General features: G+C 41.5%; 1 protein-coding gene across 4 annotated transcripts in view; it reads left to right on the top strand.

Moving 5' to 3' along the window:
- The window catches only part of MAPK10 (mitogen-activated protein kinase 10), a 145,943-nt gene that overhangs the window by 22,629 nt on the left and 105,158 nt on the right, over positions 1–18,156 (top strand). For 2 of the 4 annotated variants that reach the window (XM_058192087.1, XM_058192086.1), the window contains exon 2: positions 6,245–6,414. In XM_058192087.1, coding sequence (XP_058048070.1) covers positions 6,245–6,414 — 170 coding nt within the window. Of the gene's footprint in view, positions 1–6,244; positions 6,415–18,156 lie in introns of those variants that run through there. The other 2 variants (XM_058192089.1, XM_058192088.1) reach the window with 1 other exon arrangement.

The raw sequence follows: 18,156 nt of genomic DNA, 5'->3' as shown, positions 1-18,156 counted from the left end.
TACAGAACACACAGAAGAAAAAAGTCGGGAAAAAGAGAACCCCCCGCCCCATACTATAGGAGCTAATTATAGTGTATTTTTCAAGAGACAACTGGACTTTATGGTTTTTCTTTGAAGACCTTTCACTTCTCATCCAAGAAGCTTTTTCAGCTCTCAGAGCTGAAGAAGCTTCTTGTATGAGAAGCAAAACGTCTTCAAAGAAAAACCAAAAGTCCAGTTGCCTCTTGAAAAAGCACCTTTGGGACAACCATGATCTGGATGACTGAGAATCTCCATAGATAACCATAGTGTAGATTGTTTCGTGCATGAACCAGCACCCTCCAATCAATCAACTACAACTTTGTGTTCTGGCCTATTATACACTTTACTGTACAATAGTAAAATACAAAAAATGCAATGTATGGCTGTGAAAGTTGGATCATAAGAAAACTGAGCGCCAAAGGATTGAGGCCTTTGAACTATGGCAGTGATGGCTAACCTTTTTGCTGTTGTGTGCCCAAAGCAGGGAGAGCACGTGGCGGGTCACATGTGTGCATGCCCATACCCATAATCCAATGCCCCCCGTGCATGTGCGTGTGACGCCCTTTCTGCCCTTCCCCCACTTTTGGCACGCGACCGTTTTTCATCCTCCCCAGGCTCCAGAGGCTTCCTTGGAGCCTGGGGAGGGCGAAAACAGCCTCCCCTCCCCCCAAGAGGCCCTCCCAGAGCCTCCACGCTAGCCCTGTACTTACCTGGCATCCAAAACAGGCTGCGTGGACACTCCTGGGAGGGGACATGTGGGCGGGGCCAGCTGAAAATCTGCTGGCTGGCATGCACATGCATGCTGGAGCTGAGCTAGGGCAACGGCTCGCATGCTCACAGATATGACTACACATGCCACCTGTGGCACGCGTGCCATAGGTTCGCCATCATGGACCTCTGGTGCTGGAGAAGACTCTGCGAGTCCCTTGGACTGCAAGGTGATCAAACCGGTCAGTCCTAGAGGAGATCAACCCTGACTGCTCTTTAGAAGGCCAGATCCTGAAGATGAAACTCAAATACTTTGGCCACCTAATGAGAAGAAAGGACTCACTAAAGAAGAGCCTAATGCTGGGAAAGATGGAGGGCAAAAGAAGAACGGGACAACAGAGAACAAGGTGGATGGAGTCACTGAAGCAGTCAGCATGAGTTTAAATGGACTCCAGAAGATGGTAGAGGACAGGAAGGCCTGGGGTTGTCCGTGGGGTTGCGATGGGTGGGACACGACTTCGCAACTAACAACAACAACAATACTTTACTGTTCCAGCTACAAAATTCAATATTCTAACATGAACCCTTTCTTTTATCGATTCCCTGGGAGGATAGGCAGTGCTGAGCAGCTCTGTCCATCCTTCATTTAAACTTCTTACAGAGGGACGTTAAGCCAGGAGATTTAACATTAAAATAGTGTATACTTCCAGCTAGTTCTGAAGCTTGGAGTGTTGAGCCAAAAATAAGATTAATAAATTGCACAGATCCAGGCAACCCCCTGGTAATAGCCCTTGATGGGACTGGGGTAGCTGCCTAGAGGTGTTCCTGTGTCGATGGTGATAACCACTTTAATTCTCTTGATAGTAACATACAAATAATTATTGCCAGAAAGCATTTTTCCTGACTCCTTCCTAGGAGAATTACTTGAAATGTGCACATGGCAGTGTGTTAGCCCCTGATATTTAATCAGTTTTTCTTGTGCACTGGAAGCTGGTTCTTTCTTTTTCTTTGTGTTGAATAAGTGTATTTATCCAGGGATGCTTGATCAGGAAGGCTGCTATGGCTCAGCGCTTAAAGACGCTGAGCTTGTCAGCTGGCAGCTCGGGTTCAAGGTCCGAGGCAACGGAGTAAATTCCTATTACTTGCTCCAGCTCCTGTCCACCTAGCAGTTTGAAAGCATGGAAATGCAAGTAGATTAATAGGTAGCACTTTGGTGGGAAGGTAACAGCATTCTGTGTGCCTTTGGTGTGTAGCCATGCTGGCCACATGATCCTGGAAATTTTCTTGGGACAATGCTGGCTTCTTTAGCCAAGAAAAGGAGATCAGCATTGTACCCTAGAGTTGAACACAACAGACAGGGAAATCTTTACCTTTTACCAAAGCAAAGAAGAGGGGAAGAAGTGGACAATTAAAAAAAAAACACCAGTTGTTTAAATTTATTTATTTATTTATTTATTTATTAATCGTATTTATATACCGCCCTATCTCCCGAAGGACTCAGGGTGGTTCACAGGCAAATAAAAACACATAAATACAGATTAAAATAACAATTAAAAAACTTATTCTAAGAGGCTGAATGTTTAAAAACAATATAAAAAAATAAAACCCATTTAAAACCAATAAATTTAAAATCTAATCCAGTCCTGCGCAGATGAATAAGTGTGTTTTAAGCTCGCGACGGAAGGTTCGGAGGTCCGGAAGTTGACGAAGTCCTGGGGGTAGTTCGTTCCAGAGGGTGGGAGCCCCCACAGAGAAGGCCCTTCCCCTGGGTGTCGCCAGACGACACTGCCTAGCTGACGGCACCCTGAGGAGTCCCTCTCTGTGAGAGCGCACGGGTCGGTGAGAGGTATTCGGTAGCAGTAGGTGGTCCCGTAAATAACCCGGCCCTATGCCATGGAGCGCTTTAAAGGTGGTTACCCAGACCTTGAAGCGCACCCGGAAGGCCACAGGTAGCCAGTGCAGTCTGCGCAGGATAGGTGTCATACGGGAGCCACGAGGGCCTCCCTCTATCACCCGCGCAGCCGCATTCTGGACTAACTGCAGCCTCCGGATGCCCTTCAAGGGGAGCCCCATGTAGAGAGCGTTGCAGTAATCCAGGCGAGACGTCACGAGGGCGTGAGTGACCGTGCATAGGGCATCCCGGTCTAGAAAGGGGCGCAACTGGCGCACCAGGCGAACCTGGTAGAACGCTCTCCTGGAGACGGCCGTCAAATGATCTTCCAGAGACAGCCGTTCATCCAGGAGGACGCCCAAGTTGCGCACCCTCTCCATCGGGGCCAATGACTCGCCTCCAACAGTCAGCCGTGGACTCAGCTGACTGTACCGGGATGCCGGCAGCCACTCTGTCTTGGAGGGATTGAGCTTGAGCCTGTTTCTCCCCATCCAGACCCGTACGGCTTCTAGACACCGTAACTGTAGTTAAATTAAAAGTTGTTCATATTTACTATTTAATGTGTTTAGTGTGACACATCTCTTTGTGTCAGAAGTTTTCTGCTTATGTTTGGGACTGCCAGCCAAAAACTATTACAGGTTGGTGGAAGAGTTCTCTCCAGGCCGGAGAATTGAAATGGACATTGGGGGCACAGTTGGTGATAATAAAGAGACTCATATCGGTTCTCTGGCTTTGTTGCCTTTGTGTCACGCCCTGGGTAATCACAGCCTGCAATACGTCATTCTAACCACTGCACCATCATGGCTCCTAGCTTCTAATGCTGGGAATCCTAGTATTAAGTTTCTCTCTTCAATTGGAGGCAAGCTGCCATGGACAATTAATGAGACTGAAGGGAAGGGTTAAGACTTCTACGTGTGGCCGCTGTGTTACTGATGCCTCCTGCTTTCCATCATTGTGCTTTCTTTGTGGTCATCGGCCATTTCTGATCGGTTCACCACAATCAGAAGCAGACAGCCAATTTTTTACTCAATTTCTTTTTTGAACTCCAGGCAAACGGTGTCTTGAATGAAACAGCTTAACTGTTTCATTCAAGCGGATTCTGATTTGGATAAAGCTGTACACAGCAAATAATTTAGTAGTTCTTAGAAATAAAAGGTAAAGGATACTCCTTTGGTTAGTATAAAGGAAGTTAATGTATATGTCTTATCTTCATGAAAAGTGATGATCAAATTAAATGTAATAGTTTAATACACAAATACAATAAATCTTTTTTAGAAGGTAGCTATCACTTTCACCTTTTATTTTCTTGTGAAAATGACTTTTTATTTTGCCACAACTCATGTTAAAATCTTACGTCCATTATTAACTGGACAACAATATCTTTGCTGTGATTAAGAAGTGAGTACATAAATTCACATCTGAAACTGTCTACCATGATCAATAGCCCTAAATCTAACCTTAACCCATTTGGCAGGGGGAGGAAAAAAAGCGAGCTTAATTGATTGGTGTGCAAAAACTTTTTGGCAGGCAAAAATAGAACAAGAGCCAGAAAAGTCGTAAGATTAGCTGTCCTGAAGAACATCTAGCTTGAACTGACAGAAAGATCATGTCTGAGAAAATGTCCATGCCAAATGCAACAAAAGTAATTGGTAGGTATGTCCTTTGGCAAATTAAGGTTTCAACTAGATCAGGAGTGTCAAACTCAAGGCCCATGGGCTAGATCTGGCCCGCTGGGTGCTTAGATCTGGCTCGCGGGCCGCCCTGGAAACAACAAAGGATCACCCCGCGGTGCCTCTGCCATCGAAAATGGAACCTGGCCCTCCCGAGCTCCGTTTTCTCTGACAGGGAGTTGCAGGAAGCTATTGCAGCAGAAAACGGAGCTCGGGAGCCCGTTTTCATTGGCAGAGCAATTGGGCCGCCACAGGCGCCCATGACACGAGTGATGTTGAGCTGGCCATCATGGCCATGCCCTCCCCCTCCCCCCCAAGGTCGAACACAATCCTGATGCGGCCCGCGAATTTATTTATTTTTTATTTATTTATTTATTTATTTATTTTGTCACAACAATATATGTAACTATCATACAGAAAGGTTATATAGTATATAAAGGTATAAGCATATATATATATATATATATGAAAGAAGAAAAGAAAAATAATAGGACAGGAACGATAGGCACGTTTGTGCGCTTATGCACGCCCCTTATGGTCCTCTTAGGAATGGGGTGAGGTCAATAGTAGAAAGTTTTTGGTTAAAGCTTTTAGGATTATGAGAAGAGACCACAGAGTCAGGTAAAGTGTTCCAAGCACTGATGATTCTGTTACAGAAGTCATATTTTCTGCAATCTAGATTAAAGCGGTTGACATTAAGTTTAAATCTATTGGTTGCTCTTGTATTATTGCAATTAAAGCTGAAGTAGTCTTTGACAGGAAGGACATTACAATAGATGATTCTATGAGTTAAACTTAGGTCTTGTCGAAGGCGACGGAGTTCCAAGTTTTCCAAGCCCAGGATTTCAAGTCTAGTGGGATAAGGTATTTTGTTGTTTTCAGAGGAATGGAGAACTCTTCTTGTAAAATATTTCTGGACACGTTCAATTGTATTGATGTCAGAGATATGGTGAGGGTTCCAAACAGGTGAGCTGTATTCTAGAATTGGTCTAGCAAATGTTTTATATGCTCTGGTTAGTAGTGTAGTGTTTTTGGAAAAGAAGCTACGCAAGATTAGGTTTACAACTCTTAGAGCCTTTTTTGCTATGTATTTGCAGTGGGCTTTGGCACTTAGATCATTTGACATGAAAACTCCAAGGTCTTTAACGGGATGGGGGTCATCTGTGAGGTAATGTCCATCAAGCGAGTACTTAGTGTTTGGGTTCTTTTTTCCTATATGTAAGACTGAGCATTTGCTGGTTGAGATTTGGAGTTGCCAAGTTTTAGACCAAGCGGTTAGATGAATTTGACACTCCTGAACTAGATGACCACAGTAAGTTACACATACAAGTTATTTTTCAAGCATGCTGACATAAATAATTATTGGTGAACTAATGACATCTATTTCACAATTTTGAAAGTTTTCACATTTACAGAGTAAGGTTCTGAGGAAGACTACATTTTGGCAGTGCTGTATCAAGTGCACAACATGCAGTTTTTACTTTACACACCAAATGTCAAGAAAATATGTTTTTGTTAAGTCCTATTTACAAACTTATTTTAGAATTTACAAAGCGGGATACATATCTGGGAAATTCTTGTCCAGAGAAGGAAAACATGTTATACAAATTCTTGTGCTCAGTCTAATACAGGGGTCTCCAACCTTGGTCCCTTTAAGACTTGTGGACTTCAACTCCCAGAGTTAAAGTCCACAAGTCTTAAAGGGACCAAGGTTGGAGATCCCAGGTCTAATAGATCTTTTGTCTATAGCTTGCTTTGTAAAGCTAGATTTCATCTTTCTAAGCAAAAATTATGACTACATTCTTTTTTACTGAGGTATTTAATGAACTGGATATAGATATAAACATTTGAATATTGAAATTAGCAATGTATTTTGAGCAGCTCATTATGCTCCAAGTTTATTGACTTTCTGTTGTCTTTCTCTCTTTTCTACAACATTCCGTTTTCACGACAGGGATTTGGGAAACAAGTGGATGTGTCATATATTGCCAAATACTACAACATGAGTAAAAGCAAAGTTGACAACCAGTTCTACAGTGTGGAAGTAGGTGACTCGACCTTCACAGTTCTCAAACGCTACCAGAACTTAAAACCAATCGGCTCTGGAGCTCAGGGAATAGTTTGGTAAGATCTGCTCAGTTTTTCTCAATCTATATGCCTTGTGAATTGAGTAGGCCACCTCTGGTATTCATTAAGTACAGGTATCCTTGACTTACCACCACAATTGAGCCCAAAATTTTTGTTGCTTAGTAAGACATTTGTTAAGGGAGTTTAGCCCCATTTTATGACCTTTCTGGCCACAGATGTTAAGTGAATCACTTGCAGTTGTTAAATTAGTCACACGGTTGTTAAGTAAATTTGGCTTCCCCATTAACTTTGCTGGTCAGAAGGTCACCAAAGCTGATCACATGACCCCTGGACACGGCAACCGTCATAAATACATGCCAGTTGCCAAGCCTCTGAATTTTGATCACATGATGCTGCAACAGTCATAAGTGTGAAAAATGGCCACAAGTCACTTTTTTCACTGCCATTATAATTTCAAATAGTCACTAAACGAACTGTTATAAGTCATGGATTACCTGTATGAGTCATGAATGTTGCCCTAAATTACAATTAAAATGTATGCAAGGGTTGAAGCAAGAGGAAAAAAAGATGGCTTGATGCGTAAAGATTATAAGATTATTATTTTGGTTTGCTGTTCCCTTCCCTCCTCCAAATTCTACATTGGATGGTACTAAATACCACAAATGAAAGTAAATATTAAATACTAGCTAGCAAACTGATATTGTGGTACACAGCTTACACATTTTTGCAGCTTCTTCCAGAAAGAACATTAAATGGCACAGCAGCCAAAGACAGATCCACATTCCACACTTATTTCTCTCAAGGCTGTATCCCAGGGTTACCTACAGCAGCCGAGGGGAGTGACCTCTACAACCCACGAAATTGCTCCGTGGCGAATGTGATTGATGACACACCCTGGGGGGAGAGAGGGAAAACAGGGTCATAATTGGAGCGTAAATTAGGTAGGATCAGAGCTGGCTTCACTTGGGAACATGCCGACATGAAGCTCCTAATAAATAACTGGATTTCTTTTGAAGCTTGGCTTGAGACTCATGGAACAGCTACTGGCCAATCTAACAGCCCATCTATAAAAAGTAATTAAAATATTTTGAGTCTAATACTACATACATATAATAGGTTCTGAGTCTTCCATGCTTATAAAAATACTAGAAATAAGGTATACTTTGAAAAAAATGTTCCTAGACTAAAGGTGCCACTAATCTCTGCTAATCTCTGCTTATTTCTGGAAATAATAGTATTCGTTTTTTTCCTGCACATATTAGATACTAGCTAGCAAATGGATTTTGTGGTATGCAGCTTACACATTTTTGCAGCTTCTTCCAGAAAGAACATTAAATGGCACAGCAGCCAAAGACAGATCCACATTCCACACTTATTTCTCTCAAGGCTGTATCCCAGGGTTACCTACAGCAGCCGAGGGAGTGACTCTACAACCCACGAAATTGCTCCGTGGCGAATGTGATTGATGACACACCCTGGGGAGAGAGGAAAACAGGGTCATAATTGGAGCGTAAATTAGGTAGGATCAGAGCTGGCTTCACTTGGGAACATGCCGACATGAAGCTCCTAATAAATAACTGGATTTCTTTTGAAGCTTGGCTTGAGACTCATGGAACAGCTACTGGCCAATCTAACAGCCCATCTATAAAAAGTAATTAAAATATTTTGAGTCTAATACTACATACATATAATAGGTTCTGAGTCTTCCATGCTTATAAAAATACTAGAAATAAGGTATACTTTGAAAAAAATGTTCCTAGACTAAAGGTGCCACTAATCTCTGCTAATCTCTGCTTATTTCTGGAAATAATAGTATTCGTTTTTTTCCTGCACATATTAGATACTAGCTAGCAAATGGATTTTGTGGTATGCAGCTTACACATTTTTGCAGCTTCTTCCAGAAAGAACATTAAATGGCACAGCAGCCAAAGACAGATGCACATTCCACACTTATTTCTCTCAAGGCTGTATCCCAGGGTGACCTACAGCAGCTGAGGGGAGTGACCTCTACAACCCACAAAATTGCTCCATTGGCGAATGTGATTGATGACACACCCTGGGAGGAGGGGGAAACAGGGTAATAATTGGAGCGTAAATTATGTAGGGTCAGAGCTAGCTTCACTTGGGAACATGCTGACATGAAGCTCCTAATAAATAACTGGATTTCTTTTGAAGCTTGGCTTGAGACTCATGGAACAGCTACTGGCCAATCTAACAGCCCATCTATAAAAAGTAATTAAAATATTTTGAGTCTAATACTACATACATATAATAGGTTCTGAGTCTTCCATGCTTATAAAAATACTAGAAATAAGGTATACTTTGAAAAAAATGTTCCTAGACTAAAGGTGCCACTAATCTCTGCTAATCTCTGCTTATTTCTGGAAATAATAGTATTCGTTTTTTTCCTGCACATATTAGATACTAGCTAGCAAATGGATTTTGTGGTATGCAGCTTACACATTTTTGCAGCTTCTTCCAGAAAGAACATTTTAAGCAGAAGAGTAATTTCCTCTTTTGCTGTTCAAGAACAATCTGGGATTTGCCAGGCAATATGTCTCATCCTATATAATTTTGAAATGGTCACAAATTCAAGGTTCCCAAAGTTGACGCGACCATTAATCCTTCTTCATGGAGGGAAAAAGAAAAAAACTGACATTTCAGCGAAACATATAAATAATGTTGTGAAGGTTGCATTATAAAACAGGAAGGGCTTATCAATCTCACAGTGTAAATAATCAGGTCTTCTATGGTTTATGCAACTATTTCTCTGATGAATAGTCTTGGTTCTACTGCCTTAAAACCCTCTATAGTCTACTTGTTTCTTTTCTTTCCTGGAACGTTTTGATAGATTTTTGGATATTCTTTCTATTTTCATTATGAATGAGCCATCACCTTTCTATTAATTTGATAGTTAATTTTATGTTATACAAAAGAGAGAAAACCACAGTCATTTTTAGAAGTCATGGTTTGATGATTAATGTGTGCAGGACAGCAATTACATTTGCTTACTGCTCCATGCCCATTGCGTGGATCAGACTTAAGTGTGAACCTCAATCCTTTCTCTATACGAACCAACCATTTCTTCTGACATTTGCTTTGATGATAAGATCATACTGAATGTCTTTCCTAACAATGCTTAGGGGGCTGGAGGCTAAAACATATGAAGAATGGTTGCAGAAATTGGATAGGTCTAGTCCAGGGATTGGCAACCTTAAACACTCAAAGAGCCACAAAGGTCCTAGCTAGAAGCCCTCCATTCAATTCTGAAGCCGGCTGGAGGTCCGGTTCCCCCACCATAGAGTCTCCTCCTAGCGTGGCATTCTTTTTTCCTCGGCTGACTGGAAGTCCAGTTCCCCCCCCCCCCATACAAACCATAGAGTCTCCTCCTACACAGCCTCCTTTTTCCTCCATCAACTGGAAGTCCAGTTCCTCCACCATAGAGTCTCCTCCTAGTGTGGCGTCCTTTTTCCTCTACCTGTCCTAACCGAAAGCTCTATCAATTGTGGAGCCGACTGGTGCAGCTGCAGCAGAGGGATGAAAAAGCCACATGTGGCTCTAGAGCTGCAGGTTGCTGACCCCTGGTCTAGTCTAATGAAAAGAAGGACCAGGGGTGACATAATATAGCAGTGTTCCAATATTTTTTTTTTTTTGTTTTAAAAAGTTTTATTTTGACATTCTTATCCAATAACATATCCAATAACATATTTAATGTACCCTCATATACAATTAATCGGATCTGCCTGGTCACCACCCCCTTCCTTTTCCTTTTACTCTCCTTCTTTACCTTCTTCTACTTTCCATAACCATCCTCCCCCTCTCTTATCTACATCCTCTCCTCTTTCCTCCCTATTCCTTTCTTCTCCTCTTCCCTCTTCCTTCCTTCCTTTTCCTCCTCCTCCTCATCTCTTTCCTCCTTCTCTCTTCTACTCCTTCTTTCCCTTCATTCTAAAGTAGTAACCAGGCAGGTCCGATCTTACATTAATTATACATCTTCAATCATCTTTGTACATTAACTATCAATCCATTTTCTACCCCCTCCCCCTCCCTTCCCCTTCCTCCCCCCACCCCCCAAGACTTCCGAGAACCGAGTACAGGGTATAAAACTAACAACAAAATTAAAATCTAGCACAAATCATAATCCATAGTCGTTCCTTAAAACCTCCACTCCTTCCAAAGACAAAGAAGATACTTTTCTTCCACTCCATTATATATCAGACCATTCCACTCCTAGAATTCTCCAAAGTTTCCAATTGAGTTAGTGTTTATTCTTGAATAAAGTACGTAGTTTTAATATCCAACCTTCATCAATCAATATCAAAACAACGTTCCATCTTCCAATATTCACCAAGGTTTCTTCTAAAATGTCTTTCTTCCTTAGCAATCTCTCAAAAATAGTTCATATTTCCGACTTAGTTTCTTTAATTTTTCTGTCCAACCTTCAGGGGTAAGCAATAGTCCATCTTTTCACATCTTTAACATTTATATATACAACAAATAATATTACAAATATCCAAAGTGTCAATTGTAATAATTAAAATCTTCACTTTACCTTACTTATGTCAAATAACATTGTTAAAATTACACCTATATCATCCACAATATATCTATTATAACAATTACATTCTAATTAACATTACATCCATCTCTTAAATATAATATTTAATCCAAGTTCCTAAATTTTACTATCTATCCTCCAAAATTAAACAATATTCCATCTTCCTATTCCTTTATACCTTTAATATATCATATAGTACCCCTAAAATTACACATTTATATCCACAATAAGTCATTTACAAAAATTAACCATAATCATATTTAATAAAGTTAAACATTCTCCCTCCCCTTCTTCTATCTTACACATTTTCAACCATCTATTCACCATTCAACTTAACATCTGTTAACAAAGAATTCCCAATCTTTAATACATTAGTATAAAAATCTCGTGCTTTACAAATTGTATTGAGAAAATACTTTTTCCTTTATAATTCAGTGTTAAACCTGCTGGAACCTCCCATCTAAAATATATCTGATGTTTCTTAAGCTCATCCACCAGAAAGGCAAATTCTTTTCTCTTTCTTAACATTTTAGGAGGAATTTCCTTCATCATTATTATATCTTGTCCTAATATTTGAAATTTATTTTTATAAAATGCTTGCAAAATTCCATACCTAATCCTCTTATTTGTAAAATAAATAACCACATCTCTCGGTAAACACTTCTGCCTTGCCCACCAGGAATTAACACGATAAATTTTTTCAATATTAACTTCAAAATCTTCTGGTTCCATTCCTCTATCTGGGCAAAGGCCTGAATAAAAATCTCTTTCAAATTTTCCTCTTTAAATTCTCTTAAACCCTTACCCTTATAGCATATTCCATTAATTTATATTGTAATATAACCCTTTCTTCCTCTGCCTTATCAGCCTTAACCTGAATATCATCTATTTTATTTTCTAAATTCAAATTAATTTGAACTTCATCTATTTTCCTTTGCAAATCTAAATTAATTTGGTTAAATTCATTCAGTCTTTCTTCTGTCTGTGTACTAGATAACAATAATGGAGTAATTGATTCCTTTAATTTTTTCATCTCCTTACTCTGCTCTTCCACCAAATCTTTAAAATCCAGTATTTCTCTCTCCATTTCATTAAATTTTTGATCTATTTCTGAAAGATGAGCCTCCATAAGCTCCTGTAAAAAATTCCTTAGACTGTCTTTAATATCTTCTTTCAATTTCCGTACCTGAAGTGAAGATATTTCCAATAATTTAGAAGTGGTTAAATCTCTTTGCTTAAAAGCCATTTTTAAACTAAGTAATATCAAGAAGAAGAAGAAGAAAAAAAGGGGGGAGGGAATAAAAAGAAAAAAAAACCCAATAAATTTTTCTTCTTAAACACTGTAAAAAAAAGATAATAAAAAAAGAAATAGATTTTTTTTTAAAAAAAGAATTCCATTTAGAAAAAAAAAAATCTTGTTATTTTCTTCTTAGAGGTTCCACACCAGCAATTGTAATCAGCATTTCCTTAGCTTTCACTTTCAAAAAACAAAACGCCATCTTTCTTCATCTCCACTCTTCAAATAACTTCTCTGTCAGGGAGTTAAAATCATCTTACAAGCAAATGCCAGCCTTCCTGCTTTCGATTCTTCCGTGTTAAAATTTATCATTAATCCTCTTCAGTCACGGAGATGGACGCCATGCTTTGCTCTGCTTTTGCAGAGGCGTTCTGGACTCTGGAGCTTTTTTTGAACTATCGAAGGAGCGTTTCCCATCAAACCACCAGAAATCATTCTGGGGCTTTTCTTGGGGGCTCAAACTTCAGTTCAAATGCTCATCTCCCCCTCTTTGCCCGAGGCAGAGATTTACGAGCTGTTGACAGAAGATTAGCACTGTCTAAACAGCTCTCACAGAATCACAAAGAACGGGCGGACTGAAATTGCCGCCATTAACACAGCGGAGCCAAACCGGAAGTCCCAGTGTTCCAATATTTGAGGGGCTGCCACAAAGAAGAGGGAGTCAGGCTAGTCTCCAAAGCACCAGAAAGCGGGACAAGAAGGATGGAAGCTAATCAATGAGAGAAGCTAGGACTAGAACTAAGGAAAAATTTCCTGAAAATGAGAACAATTAAGCAGTGGAATGGTTGCCTTCAGAAGTTGTGGATGCTCCAACGCTGCCGATTTTTAAGAAGAGATTGGACAGCCATTGGTCCAGAATGGTATAGGGTCTCTTGCTTGTGCAGGGGGTTGGGCTAGAAGACCTTCAAGCTCCCTTCCAACTCTGTTATTCTGCCAACTAACAAAAACAAGTAGAAATAGGCATTTGTGATGAATCAGTAGGAGGAAAACAGTTCAAATCTACTCAAGAGTTGAATTTGATTTGTTTGTTGCTTCCACAACCTTTCTCCACTCCTAGGGGGATTGAAACCACCCCCACATCTGTTTAGAAACATATGACATTGTCTCATAGGACAATATTTTAGCTCAGACAGAAACAGTCTTTCTTATTTCCTGCTGTTTCATCCTTTCAGTAGGAGTGCTGGAGGTTGGAAGGTATTCTAATAGAAAGTGGGCATAAAAATCATAGAAACAAGAATCCTAGACTCATGGAATTATAAAACTGTAAGTAGCTATTAATGAGAGACCATTGTAGTGGTTAAGGCATCAGGCTAGAAACAAGGAGACCCTGAATTCTAGTCCTGGCACAAAGCCAGCTGGGTGACCTTGAGCCAGTAACTGTTTCTCAGCCCTAGGAAGGAGACAATGGCAAAGTATTTCTGAAAAAACCTTGCCAAGATAACTTCAGGGACTGGCTTATCCAGACAAGCTCTGAAAACTGGCCATGATTGAACAGAAGAAAAAGTAGCCATTTAGGCCATCAAGGTCAATTCCCCATTCAGAAGCTAAAGTTGTCAACCGTTTAAGGTAGAACCAGACCAGAATGCCAGAGCTATTAATGCTAATATGACTTTATTATAAGATTACAGTGACAGAATTTTGCCACTCTAAATGTGCTTTCTTCTTCCGTTTCCTTATCAGTGTAGAATTGCAATGCAGTTTCCTCTGCAGGATAGCTTGAGATGAAGAGAATTTCTTTTTTATGGGCTTGGTGAGAAGAGCATGGAAGATGACTTTGCAGACAGATTTACCGGAAGTATTAGCTACACAAAACTGTTTTTTAAAATTCCAGAACAATGAGAGGTAGCTCAAGCAGATTCTTTCATAATTAACTGGAATATAAGAAAGGAGGAGTACGGCACCATCAGGCTTGCAAGATTTGTTATTCTAGCTAACCTCAATAAAAGTAGCTTTAGCTTTTTGGTGGAGTTGATTTCTTCATCTGGACTACCTAGTAGCCTCAACATCTATCCACATGTTGCGTTTGAGAGGTGGTATTCAGCAGGTTCGGACCAGTTTGCCTGAACCGGTAGCAGAAATTGCGGATGGGCCTGCCTCCACCCCGGCTCTATGCCTATTTAGGCATGTTTTTGAGGCCGGGCGCATGCATGGAAGGCGCACTTACCAGCAAAGTACTTGCACGGAAGGCCGGGTGGACGTGGTGCGTATGAGTGAAGCATGCATGCGGAGCACATTTGCGAACCAGTAGGGAAAGTAAGTGAATAACACCCCTGGTTGTGTTGATTGTAGTGCAGAGGGATGTCTTTTTTTATGTCATGCAATATCTTTTGTCTCATCTTCAGCCTACCTAGAAGCAACTTCCATTCATCTTTAGCCGATCAAAAAGTCAAGATGGTGCCATTTATTTATTTTGGCAGTGGTTTGCTCTCCAAGTGTGTTTCAATTTAGTTTCTGAACGTTTCGTTACCAGACTAGGTAACATCATCATCAGGATTCTCTTGTCCTATTCTCCTTAGCTTATACATGTCTTGTGTGCCGGTGTGGTCATTTGGTCATTTGGTTGGTAGTTCATTTGGAGATATATTTAAATTCTGATGATGATGATGTTACCTAGTCTGGTAATGAAACATTCAGAAACTAAAACCCAAGCGACAAGTATTTTCTACTATTTCAAATTTATTTATTTGTTTGTTTGTTTACTTATTTATTTATTTCATTTATTTATTTCATTTATTTATTTATTATTTAGATTTTTATACCGCCCTTCTCCCGAAGGACTCAGCCAGATTAAAACAGTGCAATATACAAATTAAAACAACAGTTAAAATAACATATTATATAATTGGCCGAAAATTAAAACCGTCAAATTTGACCCAAAAATAAAATACCCCAGTTAAAATTATTAAAATTCAAAAAATTTAAAAATTTAAAAAAGTTAAGCCAGTCCCGCTTGGATAAACAAGTGCGTTTTCAATTCACGGCAAAAGGTCCGAAGGTCAGGTAGTTGACGCAAACCAGGGGAAAGTTTGTTCCAGAGGGTAGGTGCTCCAACAGAGAAGGCCCTTCCTCTGGGGGCCGCCAGCCGACATTGCTTGGCGGACGGCACCCTGAGAAGACCCTTTCTGTGTGAGCGTACGGGTCGGTGGGAGGCATAAGGTAACAGCAGGCGGTCCCGTAAGTACCCGGGCCCTAAGCCATGGAGCGCTTTAAAGGTGGTAACCAATACCTTGAAGCGCACCTGAAAGACCACAGGTAGCCAGTGCAGACTGCGCAGGAGCGGTGTTACCCGGGAGCAACGTGTGGCTCCCTAATCACCTGCGCAGCTGCATTCTGGACTAACTGAAGCCTCCGAGTGCACTTCAGGGATAGCCCCATTAGAGAGCATTGCAATAATCCAGACGAGAGGTGACAAGAGCATGAGTGACTGTGCATAAGGCATTACCTACCTACCTACCTATTTCATTTTCACATTTCTAAACTATCCCTCTCTCATGCAATCAAAAACCTGCCTCTTTTCTATGTGTGTCATAGCCAGGGAAATGGGCCAAGAATAGATATAATGCCAGTAATGTAAAAGCTTTGCATATTAACAGAAGCTCATGGCCAACGAAGCACACAAACTGATTTGATTTGATGTCTCCAATGCTTCATTAAAAGTAATCTCAGAGTGGGTTTGATTTACTTTTTTATTTTTTTTCTTTATGCATCCCATGTGGTCTGATGGAAGGCTTATTTATTTCACAACCAAGCCCCATTCAAACCATACGAAAAATAGGTTTAATTTATTTATTTATTTATTGTTTATATTTATATACCGCCCTATCTCCCAAAGGACTCAGGGCGGTTTACAGGCATTTAAAAGCAAATAAATACAATCTAAAAACAATTAAAAAACTTATTCAAAAAGCCTAATAATTAAAAATATAAAAAATAAAACCCAAGTTAAAACCCATAAATTAAAATCTAGCTCAGTCCTGCGCAATTAAATAAGTATGTTTTAAGCTCGCGGCGGAAGGTCCGAAGGTCCGGAAGCTGACAAAGTCCTGGGGGCAGTTCATTCCAGAGGGTGGGAGCCCCCACAGAGAAGGCCCTTCCCCTGGGCGTCGCCAGACGACATTGCCTCGCTGACGGCACCCTGAGGAGTCCCTCTCTATGAGAGCGCACGGGTCGGTGAGAGGTATTCGGTAGCAGTAGGCGGTCCCGTAGATAACCCGGCCCTATGCCATGGAGCGCTTTAAAGGTGGTCACCAAAACCTTGAAGCGCACCCGGAAGGCCACAGGTAGCCAGTGCAGTCTGCGCAGGATGGGTGTTATGCGGGAGCCACGAGGGGCTCCCTCTATCACCCGCGCAGCCGCATTCTGGACTAACTGCAGCCTCCGGATGCCCTTCAAGGGGAGCCCCATGTAGAGAGCATTGCAGTAATCCAGGCGAGACGTCACGAGTGCGTGAGTGACTGTGCACAGGGCATCCCGGTCCAGAAAGGGGCGCAACTGGCGCACCAGGCGAACCTGGTAGAACGCTCTCCTGGAGACGGCCGTCAAATGATCGGCCTAATGCTAATTATTTAAGCACTAATGCTCTATCATTTAAAGTTTTGCTTCCACATCAATTCTGTTCACAGGACAAAGTTGACTGAGCCAAGAGGAAAGGTAGCATGTCATGCAAGTATTTAAACTCCACCAAATGCCCATTTTAATCCAGACAGTCCTAGTTTCCTTTGGGCTAAGATGTCTCTCTTTGGTTAATCATGACATACGGACCTCATGAGCAGCTCTATGGCCCTTGTCCCCTGATATGAAAACAACACCCTAGAGCAGGGGTGTCAAACTCGAGGCCTGCAAGCTGGATCCGGCCCATGGGGTGCTTAGATCTGGCCTGCAGGGCTGCCCTGGAAACACCAAAGGATTGGCCTGCAGTACCTCTGGCAGAGGGTTACAGGAGTCCATCACAGCCAAAAACGGAAGCTGGGAGCCCATTTTCGCTGGCAGAGCATTCGGGCCGCCACAGGCGCCCCTGAAACAAGTGACGTCAAGCTGGCCATGCCCACTCTGGCCACGCCCCCCCGGCGCCCTTGAGGTCAAACACAACCCTGATGCGTCCCTTCATGAAATTGACACTCCTTCCCTAGAGAGTCACTACACAACAGTTTTCTGTTGACATTCTGGTGTTCGATTTCTGTGGCCTCAAAAGAGGCTTGTTTAAAAAAAAAAAAAAAAAAAGCAGAAATGGATTTGTTGTTGTTCAATCACTAAATTATGTCCGACTCTTTCCAACCCCATGGACCATAGCACACAGGCCCCCCCCCATCTTCCGGTGTTTCCCAGAGTCTGCCCAAATTCATGATCACTGCATCAGTGACACTATCCAACCATCTCATCCTCGGCCGACCATCCCCTCCTCCTTTTGCCTACAATCTTTCCCAACATCCGGGGCTTTTCCAACGAGTCCTTACAGAAATGGATGGAATAAGATAAATTGCCCGTTATGAAATCATTTTCCTTTTTTGCTCTGAAGGCAGAAAAAACCCCTAAATGGAAGTAAAGCAAAATGTCAGAGCTTTTTTATTGGCTGGCAGGTTAAAAAAAAACCCGAACTGACATACAACTGATCAACATTGCATGTCTATACTGCCAACATATGACTGTGAGCTAAAGCAGGGGTCTCCAACCTTGGCAACTTTAAGCCTGGCGGACTTCAACTCCCAGAATTCCCCAGCTAAAAAAGCTGGCTGTGGAATTCTGGGAGTTTAAGTCCGCCAGGCTTCAAGTTGCCAAGGTTGGAGACCCCTGAGCTAAAGGACAGGGAGAAGGGATGTCTGGACCAGCGGTGGGTTTCCAATATTCTTACCACTGCTTTGCCTAGCATGCATATGCTCACTTCACATATGCGCCTTCCGCACATGCGGCCCGCCTTCTACGCATG

This window comes from Ahaetulla prasina, chromosome 8, assembly GCF_028640845.1.
Source record: "Ahaetulla prasina isolate Xishuangbanna chromosome 8, ASM2864084v1, whole genome shotgun sequence".
Taxonomy (NCBI): domain Eukaryota; kingdom Metazoa; phylum Chordata; class Lepidosauria; order Squamata; family Colubridae; genus Ahaetulla; species Ahaetulla prasina.
The sequence above is the reverse complement of the archived record's forward strand: the minus strand, read 5'-3'. Positions and strand labels throughout refer to the sequence as shown.